This window comes from Electrona antarctica (genome assembly GCF_951216825.1).
Source record: "Electrona antarctica genome assembly, chromosome: 11".
NCBI lineage: Eukaryota > Metazoa > Chordata > Actinopteri > Myctophiformes > Myctophidae > Electrona > Electrona antarctica.
This window is the reverse complement of record NC_136792.1, coordinates 779,046-797,826: the sequence shown is the minus strand read 5'-3', so window position 1 is coordinate 797,826 and position 18,781 is coordinate 779,046. Positions and strand designations below refer to the sequence as shown.

Below are 18,781 nucleotides of genomic sequence, written 5' to 3'. Positions count from 1 at the left end.
GGGTATTCCCTAAGTAAGTTATAGAATATAAACACAATAAAAAGCAAGACAAGTACCTGTTCTATAGACTATGATTTATTAACTCATTATAGCTAAACGGCATCAGCATGTGAGTCATGTCAATTTCATTACAAAGCACGAATTACAAATTACAAAGCGGCTTATCCCAAATGTGGTGAGAACAGTAGGCCTATCGTCACCAAACTGAATATTACTGTTATATACATTTTGTTCAATGTTCAATCTTCACATGTATTAATTAAATAATCGCCTAATCGCAATTATTTAAGATAATCACAATATTTTTTGCATAATCATCAATTGTTTCCATGTTGAAAAATATCCAATATCTCTTGTATGTTTTGAAATATGTTTTTGACAATATTAATCAAAGCAGCTTTAACCCTTTGAAACCAGAGGCCTTCACAAAGTAATGCTGTTTGACACAAAGGCTATATTTGCCAATTTAAAACCGATACATAATTTGCCTCTTACTGTACATACTTAGTATTTTGACCCACAGATAATGGAGAGGTGCACATGGTTTATTGTCAATATGGCTCTAACATCAACAAACAGTCTCTAAGGGAGGGTAATCAACTTCTCCTTTATCCCAGATAATAGATGTTTGTATCTCTGACTAGATGTAGTTTAATATGGTAGAAAACGGACTCTATTACTAACAAGGTTATCAGCTATTTATTTCACATTACAAAATATATATATTCTTTTCCAGTTAATTATTTTAAACTCAATATTAGTAGTAGTAGTAGTAGTAGTAGTAGTAGTAATTGAATCTTCTACTTAATCTACTATCAACTTCTACCATCAGAAATCCGATATATCCATATACATGTAAAATACACACAAATAATCTGTTTTGACATTTAATTTGTGATTCTACGTCTTGGTGGCACCTCGACCCATGATGGACTTCTTTGTGTTTTTCTCAGGTTTCAAAAGGATTATATAACACTTTGGTCCAAACAGCGCGAGCAAAATGCCCAAACTAGATGCTAAAATAGCAAACACCTCCACTACATCTGCATATTTGCCAGGAGAGCTGATATATGCTGGTATGAAGGCTATCCACACGGCACAGAATATCAACATGCTGAAAGTAATTAACTTGGCTTCATTGAAATTGTCTGGAAGATTCCTTACCATGAATGCTAGGAGGAAACTGAGGAGTGCTAGTAAGCCAATATAACCTAGTAACACCGCAAAACCAACTGTTGATCCAACATTGCACTCATAGACTATCTTTTCAGAATAGTATTGTGTGTTTTTATGAGGGGTTGGTGAGGCAGACACAAGCCAGACTATGCAGATTATTGCCTGGATTGAAGTAAGAATCAGAACTGTTCCTCTCTGCTGTATAGCACCAAACCACTTCATGATGTCTGCACCACCAGGCTTGGAGGCCTTGAACACAGCCAGCACCACCATAGTCTTTACCAGGATGCAGGAGACACACAGCACAAAGCTGATCCCAAATACTGCATGCCTCAGCTGACAAGTCCAGAGTCTGGGACGGCCAATGAACAGGAGTGTGCACAAGAAACATAGTTTGAGTGAAAGCAATAGTTGGAAGCTGAGTTCTGAGTTGTTGGCGCGGACCATGGGCGTCTCTTTATGATAAACAAAGATCCCCAGGACAATAGCACAGACAAATGTTCCTAGCAGTGAGATGGTTGTTAAGGAGATTCCCAGGTCCTCATGGTAGGACAGGAACTCAATGCTCTTAGGGACACAGTGGTCACGCTGGGGACTGGACCAGAAGTCCTCTGGACACACGGTGCAATCTGTAGAGTCTAACAAATAGGACAAGATTAAAGGGACACACGTATCTTCTTATAACCTTCTGTACAACCTATACTGTAGCTACATTATGTAACCCTACCTGTCTCATTGCTGAACTCTCCCTCAGAACAAGCAATGCAGTCGTAGCAGCAGACAGGTTCTCCTTTCCTTCTGAACACACGGGTTCCAGGAGAACAGCTCTCACTACACACCGACCGAGGAGGCTGCAGAGGAGAGTAAAAATGATCAGTTTAAATATAAATTTCATTCACATCATGAGCTCAATTAAACATTTTAGAAAGCTGAAATTACTTTTGCAGATTGAAAGTTCCAGAAGATTCTGTCTTCATCGAGGGTGAATTCTTCATCTCCGGAGGCTGTCATCTTGACCACACCTACATTGTGAATCTTTGTGCTTCCATCAGGGAGCCACGCCCAGTTCAATATATCGAAGATTGGTAAAGCATCACCATTCTCATCAAAGTATACACGATCACCACCAGATGTGGTGAAGTTGACCTTTTCCAGGTAATAGAGCAGCTAGAAATGGTGATGAGCAGAATCATGAAGCGCAAGAGACTTTAAAAACATACTTAAGGGTCCTATTATGTGCCCAAGTCACGCTACACACTATTTTCAATAGTTACTAAATCATGTGCTCTACCCCTTACATTATGCATTGCCTTTGAACAAAACCATATTCATAATGTCACCCACATTTGTTGAGAATTAGGAGTGAGGAAGACTTCTGCATCTTGTGTGATTATTGCATAATGAAGAGAGAAGAATAAGACAAGACAAGAAGACACAGCGGTAAACGTGTATTTTATTTAAAATACCACATTCAGAAAAACATGTGATTACCACCTGCCCCCTATACAGACCACCTCCAGAAGAACATGTAATTACCACCTAACCCCCTATACAGACCACCTTCAGAAGAACATGTGATTACCACCTGCCCCCTATACAGACCACCTCCAGAAGAACATGTAATTACCACCTAACCCCCTATACAGACCACCTTCAGAAGAACATGTGATTACCACCTAACCCCCTATACAGACCACCTTCAGAAGAACATGTGATTACCACCTGCCCCCTATACAGACCACCTTCAGAAGAACATGTGATTACCACCTAACCCCCTATACAGACCACCTTCAGAAGAACATGTGATTACCACCTAACCCCCTATACAGACCACCTTCAGAAGAACATGTGATTACCACCTAACCCCCTATACAGACCACCTTCAGAAGAACATGTGATTACCACCTAACCCCCTATAGAGCGTCGCAGTCCCGCCCCCTGCCATGGACCAGGAAATGAATCCCAATGCATTTTTCCCATAGACATTTCAAAAAGTATTTATTTAAAGACGGTTACGCCGCGGACAAAGCCAACTGGAGTCGTGACAACTCATGACCACACAAACAATATTTTGGACCAAACAAATAATTACAAAGAAGAAAAACAACAAAGTGTAACCTGCCGTTTTTTTCTTCTTTCTAATTATTTGTTCGGCCCAAAAAATTGTGTTTGTTGTCATGATTTGTCACGACTCGAGTTGGCTTTGTCCGCGGCGTAAACGTCTTTAAATAAATACTTTCTGAAATGTCTATGAGGAAAATGAACGGAGAATCATTTCCTGGTCCCTGGTAGGGGGCGGGACTGCGACGCTCTATAAAGACCACCTTCAAAAGTCAGCCTCTTCAATGTAGGAGAGAGTGCGAGTGCTTTTTCCGGCAGCGGCATCTGCCGCGGAACACCAGCGGCAGTCGGTAGTGTTTCCCGGCGGCATCAGTCTGACACTCTACCCCAAACCCTTACCCTTAACCATAACCGCAAGCACCACGCAACGCATGTTGGACCAAACGCACTGCCGCGGAAGCGAATGGCAGTCGAGTGTCATAATCCCCCCAGTTTCCCTGGCAGCTGCCGCCCCTTCTCCCGGCAGTTGTTACCGGCAGTTTACCGACAGTTGCTGCGAGAAGCGGCGGCCACGGGATGGAGCGGCAGTGGAGTGACATAATCCCCCAGCACATGCTGCCCCCCCCGGCAGCGCCACGGCTGTTACCGGCAGTTGAGGCGGCTGGACCGCGGCTGCCGAACGGACCGACAGAGCAGCGGAACAGAGCTGTCATAATCCATCCACCTGCCGGTCTAACTTCATAAACCCCACAGGATTTTCTAAGTCTCACCTGCACAACCCAATAATATGTTGTTTTTTTCAAATGTGTTGTTTTTAAATGTGCAAATAAACAATAAATAAAAATAAGCCTACAGGTTAACTCAATTAATATCCCACCTGCCATGGTTGTACTGTCTGCAAAGTGGCACAGCTGTGCCCAGGGAAAGGCCCTCTTCCTGGCACACACTGCAACATGTCATGGAGGGCGTGGGCCAGAGCATACACAGCCTTGTACACATTGTACTCTGGCCTGAGGTCAGACACATCCAACAGATCAGTTTCTGCCGTTACCAGGTCCTCTTGTCCAGTACACACCCTTCCACCAGCGTCCACCCACTCTGGTGGAAGGGGTGAAAATTTACACTGAAATGTGTGTTCCCAAAACTGCCTCACCTGAAAGAACACAATTAATTCATAAGAATACCTGTAGATACAATTAATCAATGAATGTATTGATTATTCACTTCATTCACAGTTTGCAGATACTTATATTATAATTATACAATGGTGCAAAAAGGATAACACAACATGTCCTAAGGGCTTGTGTCCATTGTGGTCCTGTGTATTCAATTCATTGAGACATTTAAAGACATACAATTACATAAATATACAATCAAATTAAACAAAAATACTTACTATGCTATCCTCATGGTCATTGTCAGGACGTATTTTTAAGAGGAAGTCCTTGAAACCTGGTATCTCTCCACGACGGATGGCAAAACCCAGGGTGCCTCTCAGGTACGGCAGGTAGTGAGGAGCCTGGAGATAACCGTCTCCCCAACCTGAACTGGCAGGTAAGATCCATTGCAGACCTGTCACATTCTGCTTAACCACCTGTTCATCGTTTCGAAATAAATGAAAGGCATGTCTTTCTTTCAATACATTCTCATTTTAGATTCTTCTAATTACGAATCCCTAAATTAACATCCTCCACAGATCGTAACACAAACCTCATCCAAGACATTAAACATGTAGCTCGCATACGTGAATGCAATGACCACACGAGCTGTGGACGTCTTCATCACAGAGACAATCCTCTGGAGTTTATCCAGGTCATTGTGGAAGGGCAGAGCCTCTGAATAAGCCACACAACCCAGACCAGACTGGTCCAGGCCAGACTGGAACAATTGGGCGGCGTCACGGCCAGCATCATCATCACTGAACAGCAGTCCTACCCACGTCCACTCGAACCACCTCATAGCCTGGAGCATAGCTCGCACCTGAGTGGATGAAGAATGGACGGAAATGTACTTAGGTTAGATCATACAGTACATGGGCAAACGGCGGCTCAGGGGCCACATGCGGCCCCGTGTTCACTTATGTGGCCTGCAGGTTAATATTGGAATACTGTTATATTATTGTTATATTTCAGCTGTTACAATTCCAAACATGCAAACATGACCCACTTTAATTATATCTATAATGGTCAATATTAGTAGCATAATTACAATTTCAATTGTCTTTTTATGTCCAATGTATTTGAATTTAAGTATGTTTAATTTAAGTTAACATAATAAGTATAAATAAATGTATTTGAAATTAAATAAAAATGTTAGGCCTATTTTTCAGGATTCCAATTAATCTTAGCAAAAATAGCAAATAATAATTCAGGAGTCTTTTAATAATTAGCTAAAATAGAAGATCCCAAACTCAAAATGTGTCGCAGTGCAACACGTGTTGAGCTAGAATGGAGATAAGATATTTCTACCCAACAGTATATGCAATGTGGCCCTCTGGAGTGAGTGTGGAAATACAGTGGCCCTCTGGAGTAAGTGTGGAAATACAGTGGCCCTCTGGAGTGAGTGTGGAAATACAGTGGCCCTCTGGAGTGAGTGTGGAAATATAGTGGCCCTCTGGAGTGAGTGTAGAAATATAGTGGCCCTCTGGAGTGAGTGTGGAAATACAGTGGCCCTCTGGAGTGAGTGTGGAAATACAGTGGCCCTCTGGAGTGAGTGTGGAAATACAGTGGCCCTCTGGAGTGAGTGTAGAAATATAGTGGCCCTCTGGAGTGAGTGTAGAAATATAGTGGCCCTCTCCTACATCAAAGTTCCCCACCCCATGGGTTAGAGTATTCCAGTTTGTGAAACATGAACTATTAGATACCAACACATCTATTGTTATAGAAGTTCACCTGGAAGACAAAACTTGGCATTGTTCTGAAGAAGGATGGGAACTGAGTCCGGTCGCTCAGACAGGAACAACCAGCATAGTGACTTAACTGGAAAATCAGAATAAAAACAAATACAAAATATCTATTCTGTTACGTTGTTAAAAAGGCCAGAACAGTTTAGTCCACATTCACCCCTCCCCCCTCCTAGAGTGGTGGCTTTCACAAGCAGGTGAAGTTTATTGAGTTAATTAGGTCACTATGACACCAGCAGGTGTATTTCACTCAGTTAATCAAGCCACACAGTATGCAAGTACCAGTTCATTCTTCACTGCAGAGTTGTTGTGAGAGGTTGTGCGTCCATTGACAGTAAGTGTGTTTGGTTATGCAAAGATGATGTTTTCATGCTTATGTTCGATCTAAATGCCTTGTCTGTATTTTGTGTCTTTGACACTACTGCTAGTTTTACCACTCAAAGCCTATTATGTGAGATCTTGTAGATCAGTGCTTTTTGGTTGATACATTTGATTGTATACTGATTGCCGGTCTATAAATATGCTGTTTATCTTCTCATTTCTTGTACTATAGAAACCACATGCCTACACAACCTGTACAAAATAAACCGTGATCTAAACATCACATCAGTGGTGGGTGTGGAGTCATTGAGTGAGCCTACACGTCATTCACTTTTCTTCATGGTCCTTCGAGCTGGGATTCCATCTCACCACTGACGAGGATGTCCAGAAGTCCAGAGCAACATCACAGCGTGTGCGTCAGGAGGAAGCAGTCCATCCCCACACATAATTATGACCTCTCAGGCTTCAAGCGGACAGATCGTCAATCACCGCCATATGCCCAACAACATCTTCATCATCAACTCGTCATGCACACGCATGACGAGTATGAGTGTGATGAAGAGGAGGGCGCTGAGGGTGGTCGTTCAATATCACCCATTAGTCAAGAGGAGATCCCTTATTCAGATTGGATTGTAAAGGAGCAGTGGCCCGAGAGAGAGTCACGTTGTCATGGAAGGCAGCAAATTGATATGTCTATGGAGTTGGAAGAACTGAAGCTGCAAAATGAGAGACTTCGTAAAAAGAGGAAACAGGACAGGATTAAATTGGAACAGCTTAGCCGTCATCAGAGCTCCCCTGATACTCACCAGCTCCGCGAGCAGGTAGAAATCCTAGGTGCCCTCGTCAATCAGCTGCAAATAACTAACTCTGCTGCTTCATTCGCAACATCCAGTTCTCAACACACTAAGCTACAGCCACCAAACGCTGAACCTCAGTCCACTCAAGACAAGCCTAGCCGTTCTCCACCGAGAGAACAGAGTTCCTCCCTGACCAGCCACAGGAGGTCGCAAGCCAACAGGGAACCATCCCAATCAAGTTCATATGAGAGTGATTATCCTGATGAGTGCCACTACAGGTCAGCATCACACCTACGCCCAACATCACGGTCACGTGATGAGTTTGAGGACCGCCATTACAGGTCAGCGTCATATCGACGTCAAACATCACGGTCACACGAGCTGGATGATTCATTCAGGAGGCATGAACAAACCCACCAGTACCGTCACTCCCATCACCGAACGCCAAGCCCAGTAGGTGGACAGGAGCGGTTCTACAGAGGCCCAACGCCAACAATTCCTGACATGAGCCACCCAAACCCCAGAGAGTTCAACCGTCTAAGAATCGCTCTAGAAAACCTTCTCCCTCGTGACGCCTCAGAGAGGTTCAAGTACCAAATTCTTGTTGACCACCTCAAAGCAGAAGAGACATTATTAATCGCTGACTCTTACAGCCACTCACGTTATCCCTTTTCTGACACAATGTCAGCTCTCACCCTACAATATGGACAGCCTCATCAGCTGGCCTTGCAGAGGATCGCTGAATTAATGGATGGCCCCAATGTTGCAAGTGGCGACATCCAAGCATTCCGGATATTTGCCCTTCGTGTGCGCTCCTTAGTGGGCATGTTGGAGCAGTTGGGTAGAAAAGGCAACGTTGAACTTGAGTGTGGCTCCCATGTGTCACGATTGCTAGGGAAGCTTCCCCATGACCTGCGCTCCAGCTTTCGTCGCTTCATTCATCCTCTCAGAGTGCCAGTGCCATCCCTCCTTGATCTAGCAGACTGGCTCGAGTATGAGCTACAAGTGCAGGAAGATAACATCCGTTACAGCAGCAGTTCATGGAGGGAGAAGGACAAAGACAAAGGGCAAAGAAAGCTGTCAAGGTCTCCAACCTCAACTGTGTTTATGAGCACAGCAGCCACGCCATGGGAGGAGGCAGGTTCCCTACAGACCTCAGCTGAGACAAATGCAACAGCCATGCCTCAGGAGGAGACAACTAAGAAATACTGTCCTTATTGTGACAACAGTAAGCACTCATTGAACAATTGCTCCAACTTCAAGATACTTGGCACTGCCCAAAAGCAGACATGGATAAAGGCTAACCATTGCTGCTGGCGTTGTGGCCGTGGCCATCGAGCTGCCGAATGTGACTTGAGGATGCGCTGCAAGGCGTGTAACAACCGACACCTTCTTGCCCTGCACGACGTCAACGAGGACAAAGAGAGAGCAGGAGAGAAGCCAGAGAACTTGAGAGCTCCTCTTAGTAGCACCTCAGAGGAGGTACTATACATTGACAGGCCACTAGAGGGACGCAAGGTCCTGCTCAAAGTCATCAAGGTGGTGTTGAGGAATGGAGACAGAACCATGGATGCCTATGCTATATTGGATGATGGATCTGAACGTACCATCCTCCTCCACCCAGCAGCCCAGCAGCTAGGCCTCACGGGGGAACCAGAGGATCTCCCCTTACGAACAGTAAGGCAAGAGCTGCAGATTCTGCATGGTGCCATGGTCTCCTTTACCATCTCCTGTGCAGACACACCACACCAGGTTTTCTCCATCAAGCGAGCCTTCACAGCAAAACGCCTGGGTCTAGCAGAGCACACACATCCAGTGGTGGATCTTCAGGAGAAGTACCGGCACCTGAGACAGCTACCGCTGCAGCCATTGCACCGTGTCCGCCCAGTTCTTCTGATCGGTTCCGATCATCCCCATTTGATTACACCTATAGAGCCAGTGCGTCTGGGGCCCCCTGGAGGCCCAGCTGCAGTGAGGACTCGACTTGGATGGACACTGCAGGGCCCAACACAGAGGCTGAGACATTGTCTGTCAGAGCAGCAGTGTTTGTTCACTTCCATTTCGTCACCACCAGCCGATATCTACAGCCACGTAGAGAAACCATGGCAAAGAGAAGAGGCCTGTACCAAGTCCCACCAGGATAAAGATATCATAGCCATGTTGGAGAACAGGACAACAAGAGTGGAGAGGGAAGGTGTCCAGCGATACGCTACCCCACTCTTGCTGGTCAAGAACATGCCCCAACACATGGCCCTGGCCCCAAAGGAGACAGTCCTCTCTGAATTCAGGGCCACTGAGAAGAGCTCAGACCAGTGGCCACAGCAGCCGCACATGACTGCTATAGCTGCAGACTGTGAAGAAGTAAGTAAGGCATCGTTCTGTGGTCTCACTGTAGCACCGGAACTCCCCACTATTCCTGACACAGAGCAGTTCAATACCTGGAGAGAGCTGACTGAGGACACTGCCCAGTCCCTGCACGGGGCGGCTGACCATCCATTGTCAGCCGACGCAGCAAATATCCTGCTCAAGCATGAGCAGCAGGAGGGTTTCCCCAATGACTGGCAGTTGCTGAAGGCGGACAAGCCACTACTGAGTAGTCTCGTTACTCTCACCCCAGGGTTTGACAAGAATGCTCAGCTCATCCAATTAGGAGGGCGTTTACGCCACACTACGATCGTTGTCCATCCCCCAGTGTTCGACCAAGGTACAAACTTCAAGGGAGGGGGGCGAGAGACACAGGAGTCATCCGATTCCATCACACCCCACATCCTGCTGATGGGGCGGCAGGATGCATCACTGCCACAAGTGGTGGACCCAGAGTCACAACTCCTCAGCAGGCAATGGCGACACCACAGCCAACTCCTGACTGACCTCTTATGGAGGAGCTTCATTCAATTCTACCTACCTGGGTATCAGACGCGACAGAAGTGGTGTTCAGACACTGCAAATCTACAGACTCTTGAGACTGTTATGAGTAATGTTGCTGGCCTTTGTTTTTTGTCATACATATTCCATACAGGAATCTTGGGGCGGCTGTTAAAAAGGCCAGAACAGTTTAGTCCACATTCACCCCTCCCCCCTCCTAGAGTGGTGGCTTTCACAAGCAGGTGAAGTTTATTGAGTTCATTAGGTCACTATGACACCAGCAGGTGTATTTCACTCAGTTAATCAAGCCACACAGTATGCAAGTACCAGGTCATTCTTCACTGCAGAGTTGTTGTGAGAGGTTGTGCGTCCATTGACAGTAAGTGTGTTTGGTTATGCAAAGATGATGTTTTCATGCTTATGTTCGATCTAAATGCCTTGTCTGTATTTTGTGTCTTTGACACTACTGCTAGTTTTACCACTCAAAGCCTATTATGTGAGATCTTGTAGATCAGTGCTTTTTGGTTGATACATTTGATTGTATACTGATTGCCGGTCTATAAATATGCTGTTTATCTTCTCATTTCTTGTACTATAGAAACCACATGCCTACACAACCTGTACAAAATAAACCGTGATCTAAACATCACATCAGTGGTGGGTGTGGAGTCATTGAGTGAGCCTACACGTCATTCACTTTTCTTCATACGTACTAGATCATAGGTATTCAACAGTGCGTCTGTTACCCTCAGGGCAGTGCTACTCAACCCGCGGCCCCTGCTTAATGTATCTGCGGCCAACAATGAAAATATAATATTTGAAGTTTTGAACAAGATTTTGGTTATTGTATTGTAAAAGGTTGTATGGCCTGATGTCAACTTAGTATTAACCACTTACTTTATCACCTGATAATCTGTTCATTACATGTTCTCTTCACATTTTTTGAATGAAGCCTCAGCCAAAATTCTCACACGTCTCCCCCCTTCTCCGCTCCCTCTATTGGCTCCCGGTCGCTGCCCCTCCCCCTTCTCCGCTCCCTCCATTGGCTCCCGGTCGCTGCCCCTCCCCCTTCTCTGCTCCCTCCATTGGCTCCCGGTCGCTGCCCGCACAGAGTACAAAACTCTGATGCTGGCATTCAAAGCAACCAAAGGTATGGCACCCCCATATACCCCCAATAGCTGCTTTTAACCCTCCACTGTGGGGATTTAGAATGACCAGGTCATAAGCGTACATAAGGGTCCTCATTCACAATGGCGTTTACGCTCATAAAGTGACGTTACGTGAGCGGAGCGTGAGCGGACAGGCATTTACGTGGATTCCCACATTACGTGGGAATTCATGAACTTGAACGTGAACTTGACGGTGACGTGGGTTGGTCGGAAATTCCGCTGAAAGCTGCGCCACCTCTCATGGTCGTGTACGGCTTGCGTAGATTTATTAAGAAGGCTTTAGTCTTCATGCTGAATCAATTAAAAGTCCCCAAATCTCAGATAAAATATGTAGGCATGTGTTCCCAACATTGGTCAGCACATAAAAAAATTATAGCCTATATAAAAGCCAAGTATCACTTGTATGCCTAAATGCATGCATTCTAGAGGCAGGTTAGCCTAGAGTGCCATACAGAAACTGCCCCTGCAAGCCCGACACCTTTTTTATTTATTAGGATATTTCTAGCATGCGCGATTGCGCTGCTCACTTGACAGCTTTCTACTCGCAGTGCAACGCGTTGTGAGCTTGTAGATCGGCTCTCGCAGTCTCGCGGACTCGCGCTGCATGTTAAAAAACAAACTCACAATTATAATAAGAACATACACTTATCTGCATTCTGCACTGTACGAATCCAACGTTGTTTAGTGTAGTAATGTCTGCAGTATAGGCCTATTTAACGTTATGGAGCTCCTTTGAGTCAGTCTGACTGTCGGTGCGTGTGTGTGTGTGTGTGTGGGGGGGGGGGGGGGGGGGGGGGGATTAGCCCTACATAAAAAAATAGAAGACCACATTAGCCTATTTGAATGAATGGCATCAGCGCGTTTGAAAGTCGGCCAGTCATATCATAGTTTTAAGCCAGCTCACCTCCACTCGCGCTTGTTCACAAACATGACGGACAGACAGACAAGAAAGGCTGTTGATGATGATTATTATTACCACTGTAACTCGCTGATCAGCATGTTGACAAAGACTCAGCCAATTAAAGTTTCACGTAGGCCTAAATGCCTTTGCTGCAAGCAACTATCTGCCTCCATTTGCGTCGTGGTATTAATTTATAATATGTATATTGATCACATGCGGACGCCACACAGAATAGCCAACTCTTACCTGCAGCTGAGGAAACATACAACGTAGTTGGATCGGATGAAATATAGCCTTAAGTCCAAATCCCACAAGAAAAAAAAGAAAGAAAATATGTCCTGTGTCCATGCATGTCCATATATTTGCTTTCCAAATCCGACTGTGCAGGGCAGGGAATCAATCACCGCAGTAGTAGACTAATCAATAGGGCCTTTTATCATTGCCGAGTTTTAATATAGCATTTGGTTGTGTGGTGAACAGTACAAATTAACTTCTTTCTCATTATGTGAAAGTAACTGTAACATCAGTTAACTTATTAACGTCCTGACATTTAACAAGGAGTGAAGCAATGCGTGCCAAGTTGGCAAGTTTCGTTTATAATTATATACAAAACTTGCGCTGTTTGCAGAGACCCGCCTGTCAAAATGAACTGCTCTACAAGCTCATTGCGGCTGTTGTATATAATTTAAAGCCCGGTGCAGGCTATGATGACGTATTTCGATATTTCCTGTTGCCCTATATGGTGTGGGATGGGCGTTCTAACCAGGCGACACCAGGCGAATCGCTTGGGAAAAATGCGGTAAAGGCTACACTCTGCGATCCGCACAAATGAAGTGATTACACCAGCTTCCCTGAATAAGACGGGAGCAAATCGCAGCGTGATCGGACAGAGAAATACGATGATATTTAGTATCTGTATACGCTTCCGTTACACTCTGGCGTAAACGGCGTTGTGAATGAGGACCAAGGTGATTAATGATAGTTACCTATAAGACAGCCTGTATTGCACTTATTTAATTCACAATAGATCATCGTTTGGTTTATCCTGTCAAAAGCTCAATAAGTTTCAATGTAGCATAGGAAGATAGTGGAAATAGCCTACTGTAGCTGGCAATAATTTCCTTAATTGCAAAAATGCACAACACTGTGACGGGTTTCTTTTTAAATCTGAACTGGTTATCTGCAGTAAAGACAAACATTTCCAGATAAACATGATTCTTTCCAATACTGTGGAGAGGATGCTGGCCAGATTCGGATGTGCTGTTTGAGAACTTTACATGTCCTGCCATTGGCAATTCAGTAGAATGCAGTGCATTGTCAGAAACAGAACAGTTCAGTAGAATGCAGTGCATTGTCAGAAACAGAACAGTTCAATAATGGGGCATTGTCAATGACAGGCTCTAAGGGCTCCATTTTTGTCTCATCTTTCTAAAGCCACTATTTGGGGATTTAGGAGTGGGGAAAGGGTGTTCCCCCACTAAAGTTGGTATTTTGGTTACCTGTCTAAATCCCTTAAACACCTCCGTTACCCGTTATATTATGCATAGGTGTGGTTTGGGCGTTACAATAATTAATCCAAATTTAACCAATCACCAGTCCACGTGCCATTGCCTTTAATAGATCCCTTATGCGTTGCCCGTTAGTGCTATATTGCTTCATAGCCTAGAGATGCATAGGAGAATAAGGAGAGATGACGCAGCCTGCCCTGCACTACGCGGACATCTCCATTGAGGCGCGCCGCTCTTTACCAAACTAATTTGGCATACGGTTTACGGGTGCTTTTAAAATCGCTTTCCCAAATGTGTTTGACCAAAATAGCAATTTAGGAAAAAGCTGGAAAGCGTGCCAGCACGCCCATGACCACACCTCTAGGCGCAAATACTGGTGTCGGCAAAAAAGATAGCGGGTGATGCTGGACGAAAATACCATTTAAGGGACAGAGAAAGCTCCTATATTAGTAATTTTCGGGCAGCGGCTGAATTGTGGGCCGCGCTGCGGGTAAAGTCGGAGACGAAATTGGAGCCCTATTTGTACAGAGATGATTGACTCTGTACCATATGAACCAACAGACCTGTAAAACACAGGCCAAGGGCAGTTTCTTACCACTTTCACTTAAAACAAAAAGGAAACAAAGACAGAAGAAAGAAAAATAGCAGCCTACAAGCTCAGAACATGTCACACTGTGACCTTGTTGATCGGCTGTGTTTGATACTTTTGTCTAACACGCATAATGAAGAAATAGGGCATTAAAAAAGCAGTACAAGTTGAAATATGGAGACAAGGTTTCTTCTCGACAGCAACGATTATGTTCTATGTCTTTCAAACGGCAAAAACACCAAGCAAAGCAAAGCAAAATTAAATAAAATAGGCTATGGTGAAAGGGGATAGGAAACTTACCATGGGCACTCTGTATACACCTAATATTCTAGAGATGGCAATAGAACTTTTTGAGGTACTAGGACCCACAATTCCAAGTACTGGAGGAGACCCAACACAGCTCTGATCCAGTGTAAACTGCTCCTCTCTCCCACTGATCAGTGACAGCGCTGCAGAGACTGCAACTCCGGCCGTTAAACAGGTGTCATAGCAACGGTATCCCAGAGTCACATTGGGGAGCAGGCTGGGGTCTCTGTTGATCTCACTGATGGCAAAAGCCATGATCTGTGGCAATCTGAACGCCTTGACTATAAAACTAACACACACAATTACACTGTAGCCTTGAATATCATTGCTGTCGGGCAGAAACCTTGTATCTCCATATTTAAACGTTCTGTTTTTGTTTAATAAATTACTTACTTAATAAAACAAATTTTTTGAAGAAAATATTTAAGTGAAAGTGCTACCCTAGATCCATCCAAACACAGAAGGTTTCCACCCGACAGCCTATATCTTTGTAGAAATATACACATCAACTAATCATGTTTCTATACATCAAAACAAGGTTGGTGTTGTCTGGCTGGCTATTCGTGATACTCACCGACTGCAGGAGGGCTTCTGCTCCTTGGACTGTGTGAACGTCAGCTCAGGGAACACAGAGCCCAGGTGGAATGGAAACAAACCACCCAGAAGCACATCTCCAGCCTTGTACATTCTGCCAGGATTAAACGGTGCCTGTAACTCACAAGAAGAGGACGAGGATGAAGTCAAAGGAGAGAAGGAAGAGAACATCATCAAGTATGAAAACAGTGGTATGTCTAAAGAAGCCCTCATGACTGTCCTCCTCTGTCTAACAACCCCCCCACCTTCACCATCCATTGTCCAGTTGTTAGGTTTTATACACAGTGCAGTGCCGTCCCCTGTGCCAGATGACGACATTACGTAATCTTTCACAACACCGATCTGGGCCTTTAGGCACACACAGAGGCATTCACTGAAGTACTGTACTTAAGTTCAATTTTGAGGTATTTGTATTTCACTTGAGCATTTGTCATTTCCAATGCTTTTACTTCTACTCCACTACATCTCCAATTCCAATATTGTACTTTTACTCTTCTACATTTATTTGGAAACTTAAGTTACTTTGTTGATTTTGATTATTATTACAAAACATACAATAACCACTTCAGCCTTATATACATTTCGGCCATTTGAAAATAGCCGATTGCGACGCATTGTGAGCTTGTAGATCAGCTATTTTCAAAAGATTTTTTTTCATTTCATATTCTATATAATGAGTAGGCTACTTTTACTTTTGGTACATTATGTATATTTTGATGCCAATCAGATGCCGGTCAGTGGCAGGTTGGTGGTCAGTGGCAGGTTGGTGGTCAGGGGCAGGTTGGTGGTCAGGGGCAGGTTGGTGGTCAGTGGCAGGTTGCCGGTCAGTGGCAGGTTGGTGGTCAGGGGCAGGTTGGTGGTCAGTGGCAGGTTGCCGGTCAGTGGCAGGTTGCTGGTCAGTGGCAGGTTGCCGGTCAGTGGAAGGTTGCCGGTCAGTGGCAGGTTGGTGGTCAGTGGCAGGTTGGTGGTCAGTGGAAGGTTGGTGGTCAGGGGCAGGTTGGTGGTCAGTGGCAAGTTGCCGGTCAGTGGCAGGTTGGTGGTCAGTGGCAGGTTGGTGGTCAGTGGCAGGTTGGTGGTCAGTGGCAGGTTGGTGGTCCGTGGCAGGTTGCCGGTCAGTGGCAGGTTGCCGGTCAGTGGCAGGTTGGTGGTCAGTGGCAGGTTGGTGGTCAGTGGCAGGTTGGTGGTCAGTGGCAGGTTGCCGGTCAGTGGCAGGTTGGTGGTCAGTGGCAGGTTGCCGGTCAGTGGCAGGTTGCCGGTCAGTGGCAGGTTGCCGGTCAGTGGCAGGTTGGTGGTCAGTGGCAGGTTGGTGGTCAGTGGCAGGTTGCCGGTCAGTGGCAGGTTGCCGGTCAGTGGCAGGTTGGTGGTCAGTGGCAGGTTGCCGGTCAGTGGCAGGTTGGTGGTCAGTGGCAGGTTGGTGGTCAGTGGCAGGTTGGTGGTCAGAGGCAGGTTGGTGGTCAGTGGCAGGTTGCCGGTCAGTGGCAGGTTGCTGGTCGGAGGCAGGTTGCCGGTCAGTGGCAGGTTGCCGGTCAGTGGCAGGTTGCCGGTCAGTGGCAGGTTGGTGGTCAGTGGCAGGTTGCCGGTCAGTGGCAGGTTGGTGGTCAGTGGCAAGTTGCCGGTCAGTGGCAGGTTGGTGGTCAGTGGCAGGTTGCCGGTCAGTGGCAGGTTGGTGGTCAGAGAAAGGTTGCCGGTCAGTGGCAGGTTGCCGGTCAGTGGCAGGTTGTCGGTCAGAGGCAGGTTGCCGGTCAGTGGCAGGTTGCCGGTCAGAGGCAGGTGGCCGGTCAGAGGAAGGTTGCCGGTCAGTGGCAGGTTGCCGGTCAGTGGCAGGTTGCCGGTCAGTGGCACGTGGAAAATTTGGGCACCATAAAAACTGTTCAGCTCTGAAGTTGTTAATCAGAGCAGTGGTCAGTCCTCCCACCCACTTCTCAGGTGGAAAACAAGAGTAAAGCCCAAGGCATCTTCAACTCACCATCTGTGTCCCAAATGTACCTTAGTTGAGTGATGTCACGCACGCACGCACGCACGCACGCACGCACGCACGCACGCACGCACGCACACACACACACACACACACACACACAATGATGTTATTTAATTAACCCAGGCCTTAGAGGCAATTTAAATAACACAAGGTTGAAACATTGCAATAACACCAATTAAATATCACATGGTTCAATGCCTTGGCAAGTTAGCTGAGGTTATCGTTTATTTGACAACATGCCTTTAATCCTGATGTCCAGTTTCCCTGTCTACAATGATGTGACAGATGTGGGTGTTTGTGCAGTCACTAGGCTAGGTTTTGTGACCTGCAGTGTGTGTGTGTGTGTGTGTGCATGCGTGCGTGCGTGCATACATTACATAAATTACACAGATGCATTAAAATACTACATAAAATGCATTCACATAAACACAGCAACAGTGATCATCAACAGTGGGGAAAAGGTGAACTATTTAAACATTTTCTCACATTCTACATATCAACACTGCCGGGTGGAAACTGTGTATGTCCAAACTGTCTTTATCTTTTTATAATAATAATATCTCTTGTATGTTTTGAAATATGTTTTTGAAAATATTAATCAAAGCAGCTTTAACCCATTGAAACCAGAGGCCTTCACAAAGTAATGCTGTTTGACACAAAGGCTATATTTGCCAATTTAAGGGCCGATTCATACTCATATTTTAGAGCTGAATAAAAGTCGGTTCGGCTCTGTAGAGCCTACAATGTGACGTCATTTGAGGTACCGTCCTAAAGTCGGCTCTTCGGTGCTACTGAAAATTTCTGACGAGCCGAAATCATTTCGGCACTACAGCGCCGAAACAGCGGTAAAATAGGAGTATGAATCGGCCCTGAAACTGATACATAATTTGCATCTTACTGTGCATACTTAGTATTTGCGCTTTGAGCGGTCGGGCACCCCCCGAGCGTCAAAAATGCCCGATTATCGGCTAGTGTAAGGCCACCTTAAGGGGAGGGTAATCAACTTCTCCTTTATCCCAGATAATAGATGTGGGCGACTGTGGCTCAAGAGGTAGAGCAGGTCATCCAATGATCCATGGGTCGGCGGTTCGAATCCCGGCTCCTCCTGTCTACATGTCGAAGTGTCCTTGGGCAAGACACTGAACCCCAAATTGCTCCCGATGTGCTGGTTGGTACCTTGCATGGCTTCCGCCGCAATCAGTGTATGAATGTGTGTGTGAATGGGTGAATGTAATGCACAATCTATGTAAAGCGCCTTGGATAAAGGCGCTATATAAATGCACCATTTACCATTTACCATTTTTGTATCTCTGACTAGATGTAGTTTAATATGGTAGAAAACGGACTATATTACTAACAAGGTTATCAGCAATATATATATATATGACAGGCAATTTATTTCACATTACAAAATATATACATTATTTTCCAGTTAATTATTTTAAACTCAATATTAGTAGTAGTAGTAGTAGTAGTAGTAGTAGTAGTAGTAGTAGTAGTAGTAATTGAATCTTCTACTTAATCTACTATCAATTTCTACCATCAGGAATCCGATATATCCATATACATGTAAAATACACACAAATAATCTGTTTTGACATTTAATTTGTGATT

General features: G+C 45.2%; 1 protein-coding gene across 1 annotated transcript; it reads right to left on the bottom strand.

Moving 5' to 3' along the window:
• Positions 1-900: 900 nt before the first annotated feature.
• LOC306932968 (extracellular calcium-sensing receptor-like) lies at positions 901-5,208 on the bottom strand (the record flags this gene model as incomplete). Its single annotated transcript, XM_079514939.1, has 6 exons — positions 901-1,814; positions 1,904-2,027; positions 2,116-2,343; positions 4,115-4,390; positions 4,634-4,784; positions 4,982-5,208. 6 exons carry the CDS (start codon positions 5,206-5,208, stop codon positions 901-903), a joined length of 1,920 nt encoding a protein of 639 aa, XP_079371065.1.
• Positions 5,209-18,781: the final 13,573 nt, after the last annotated feature.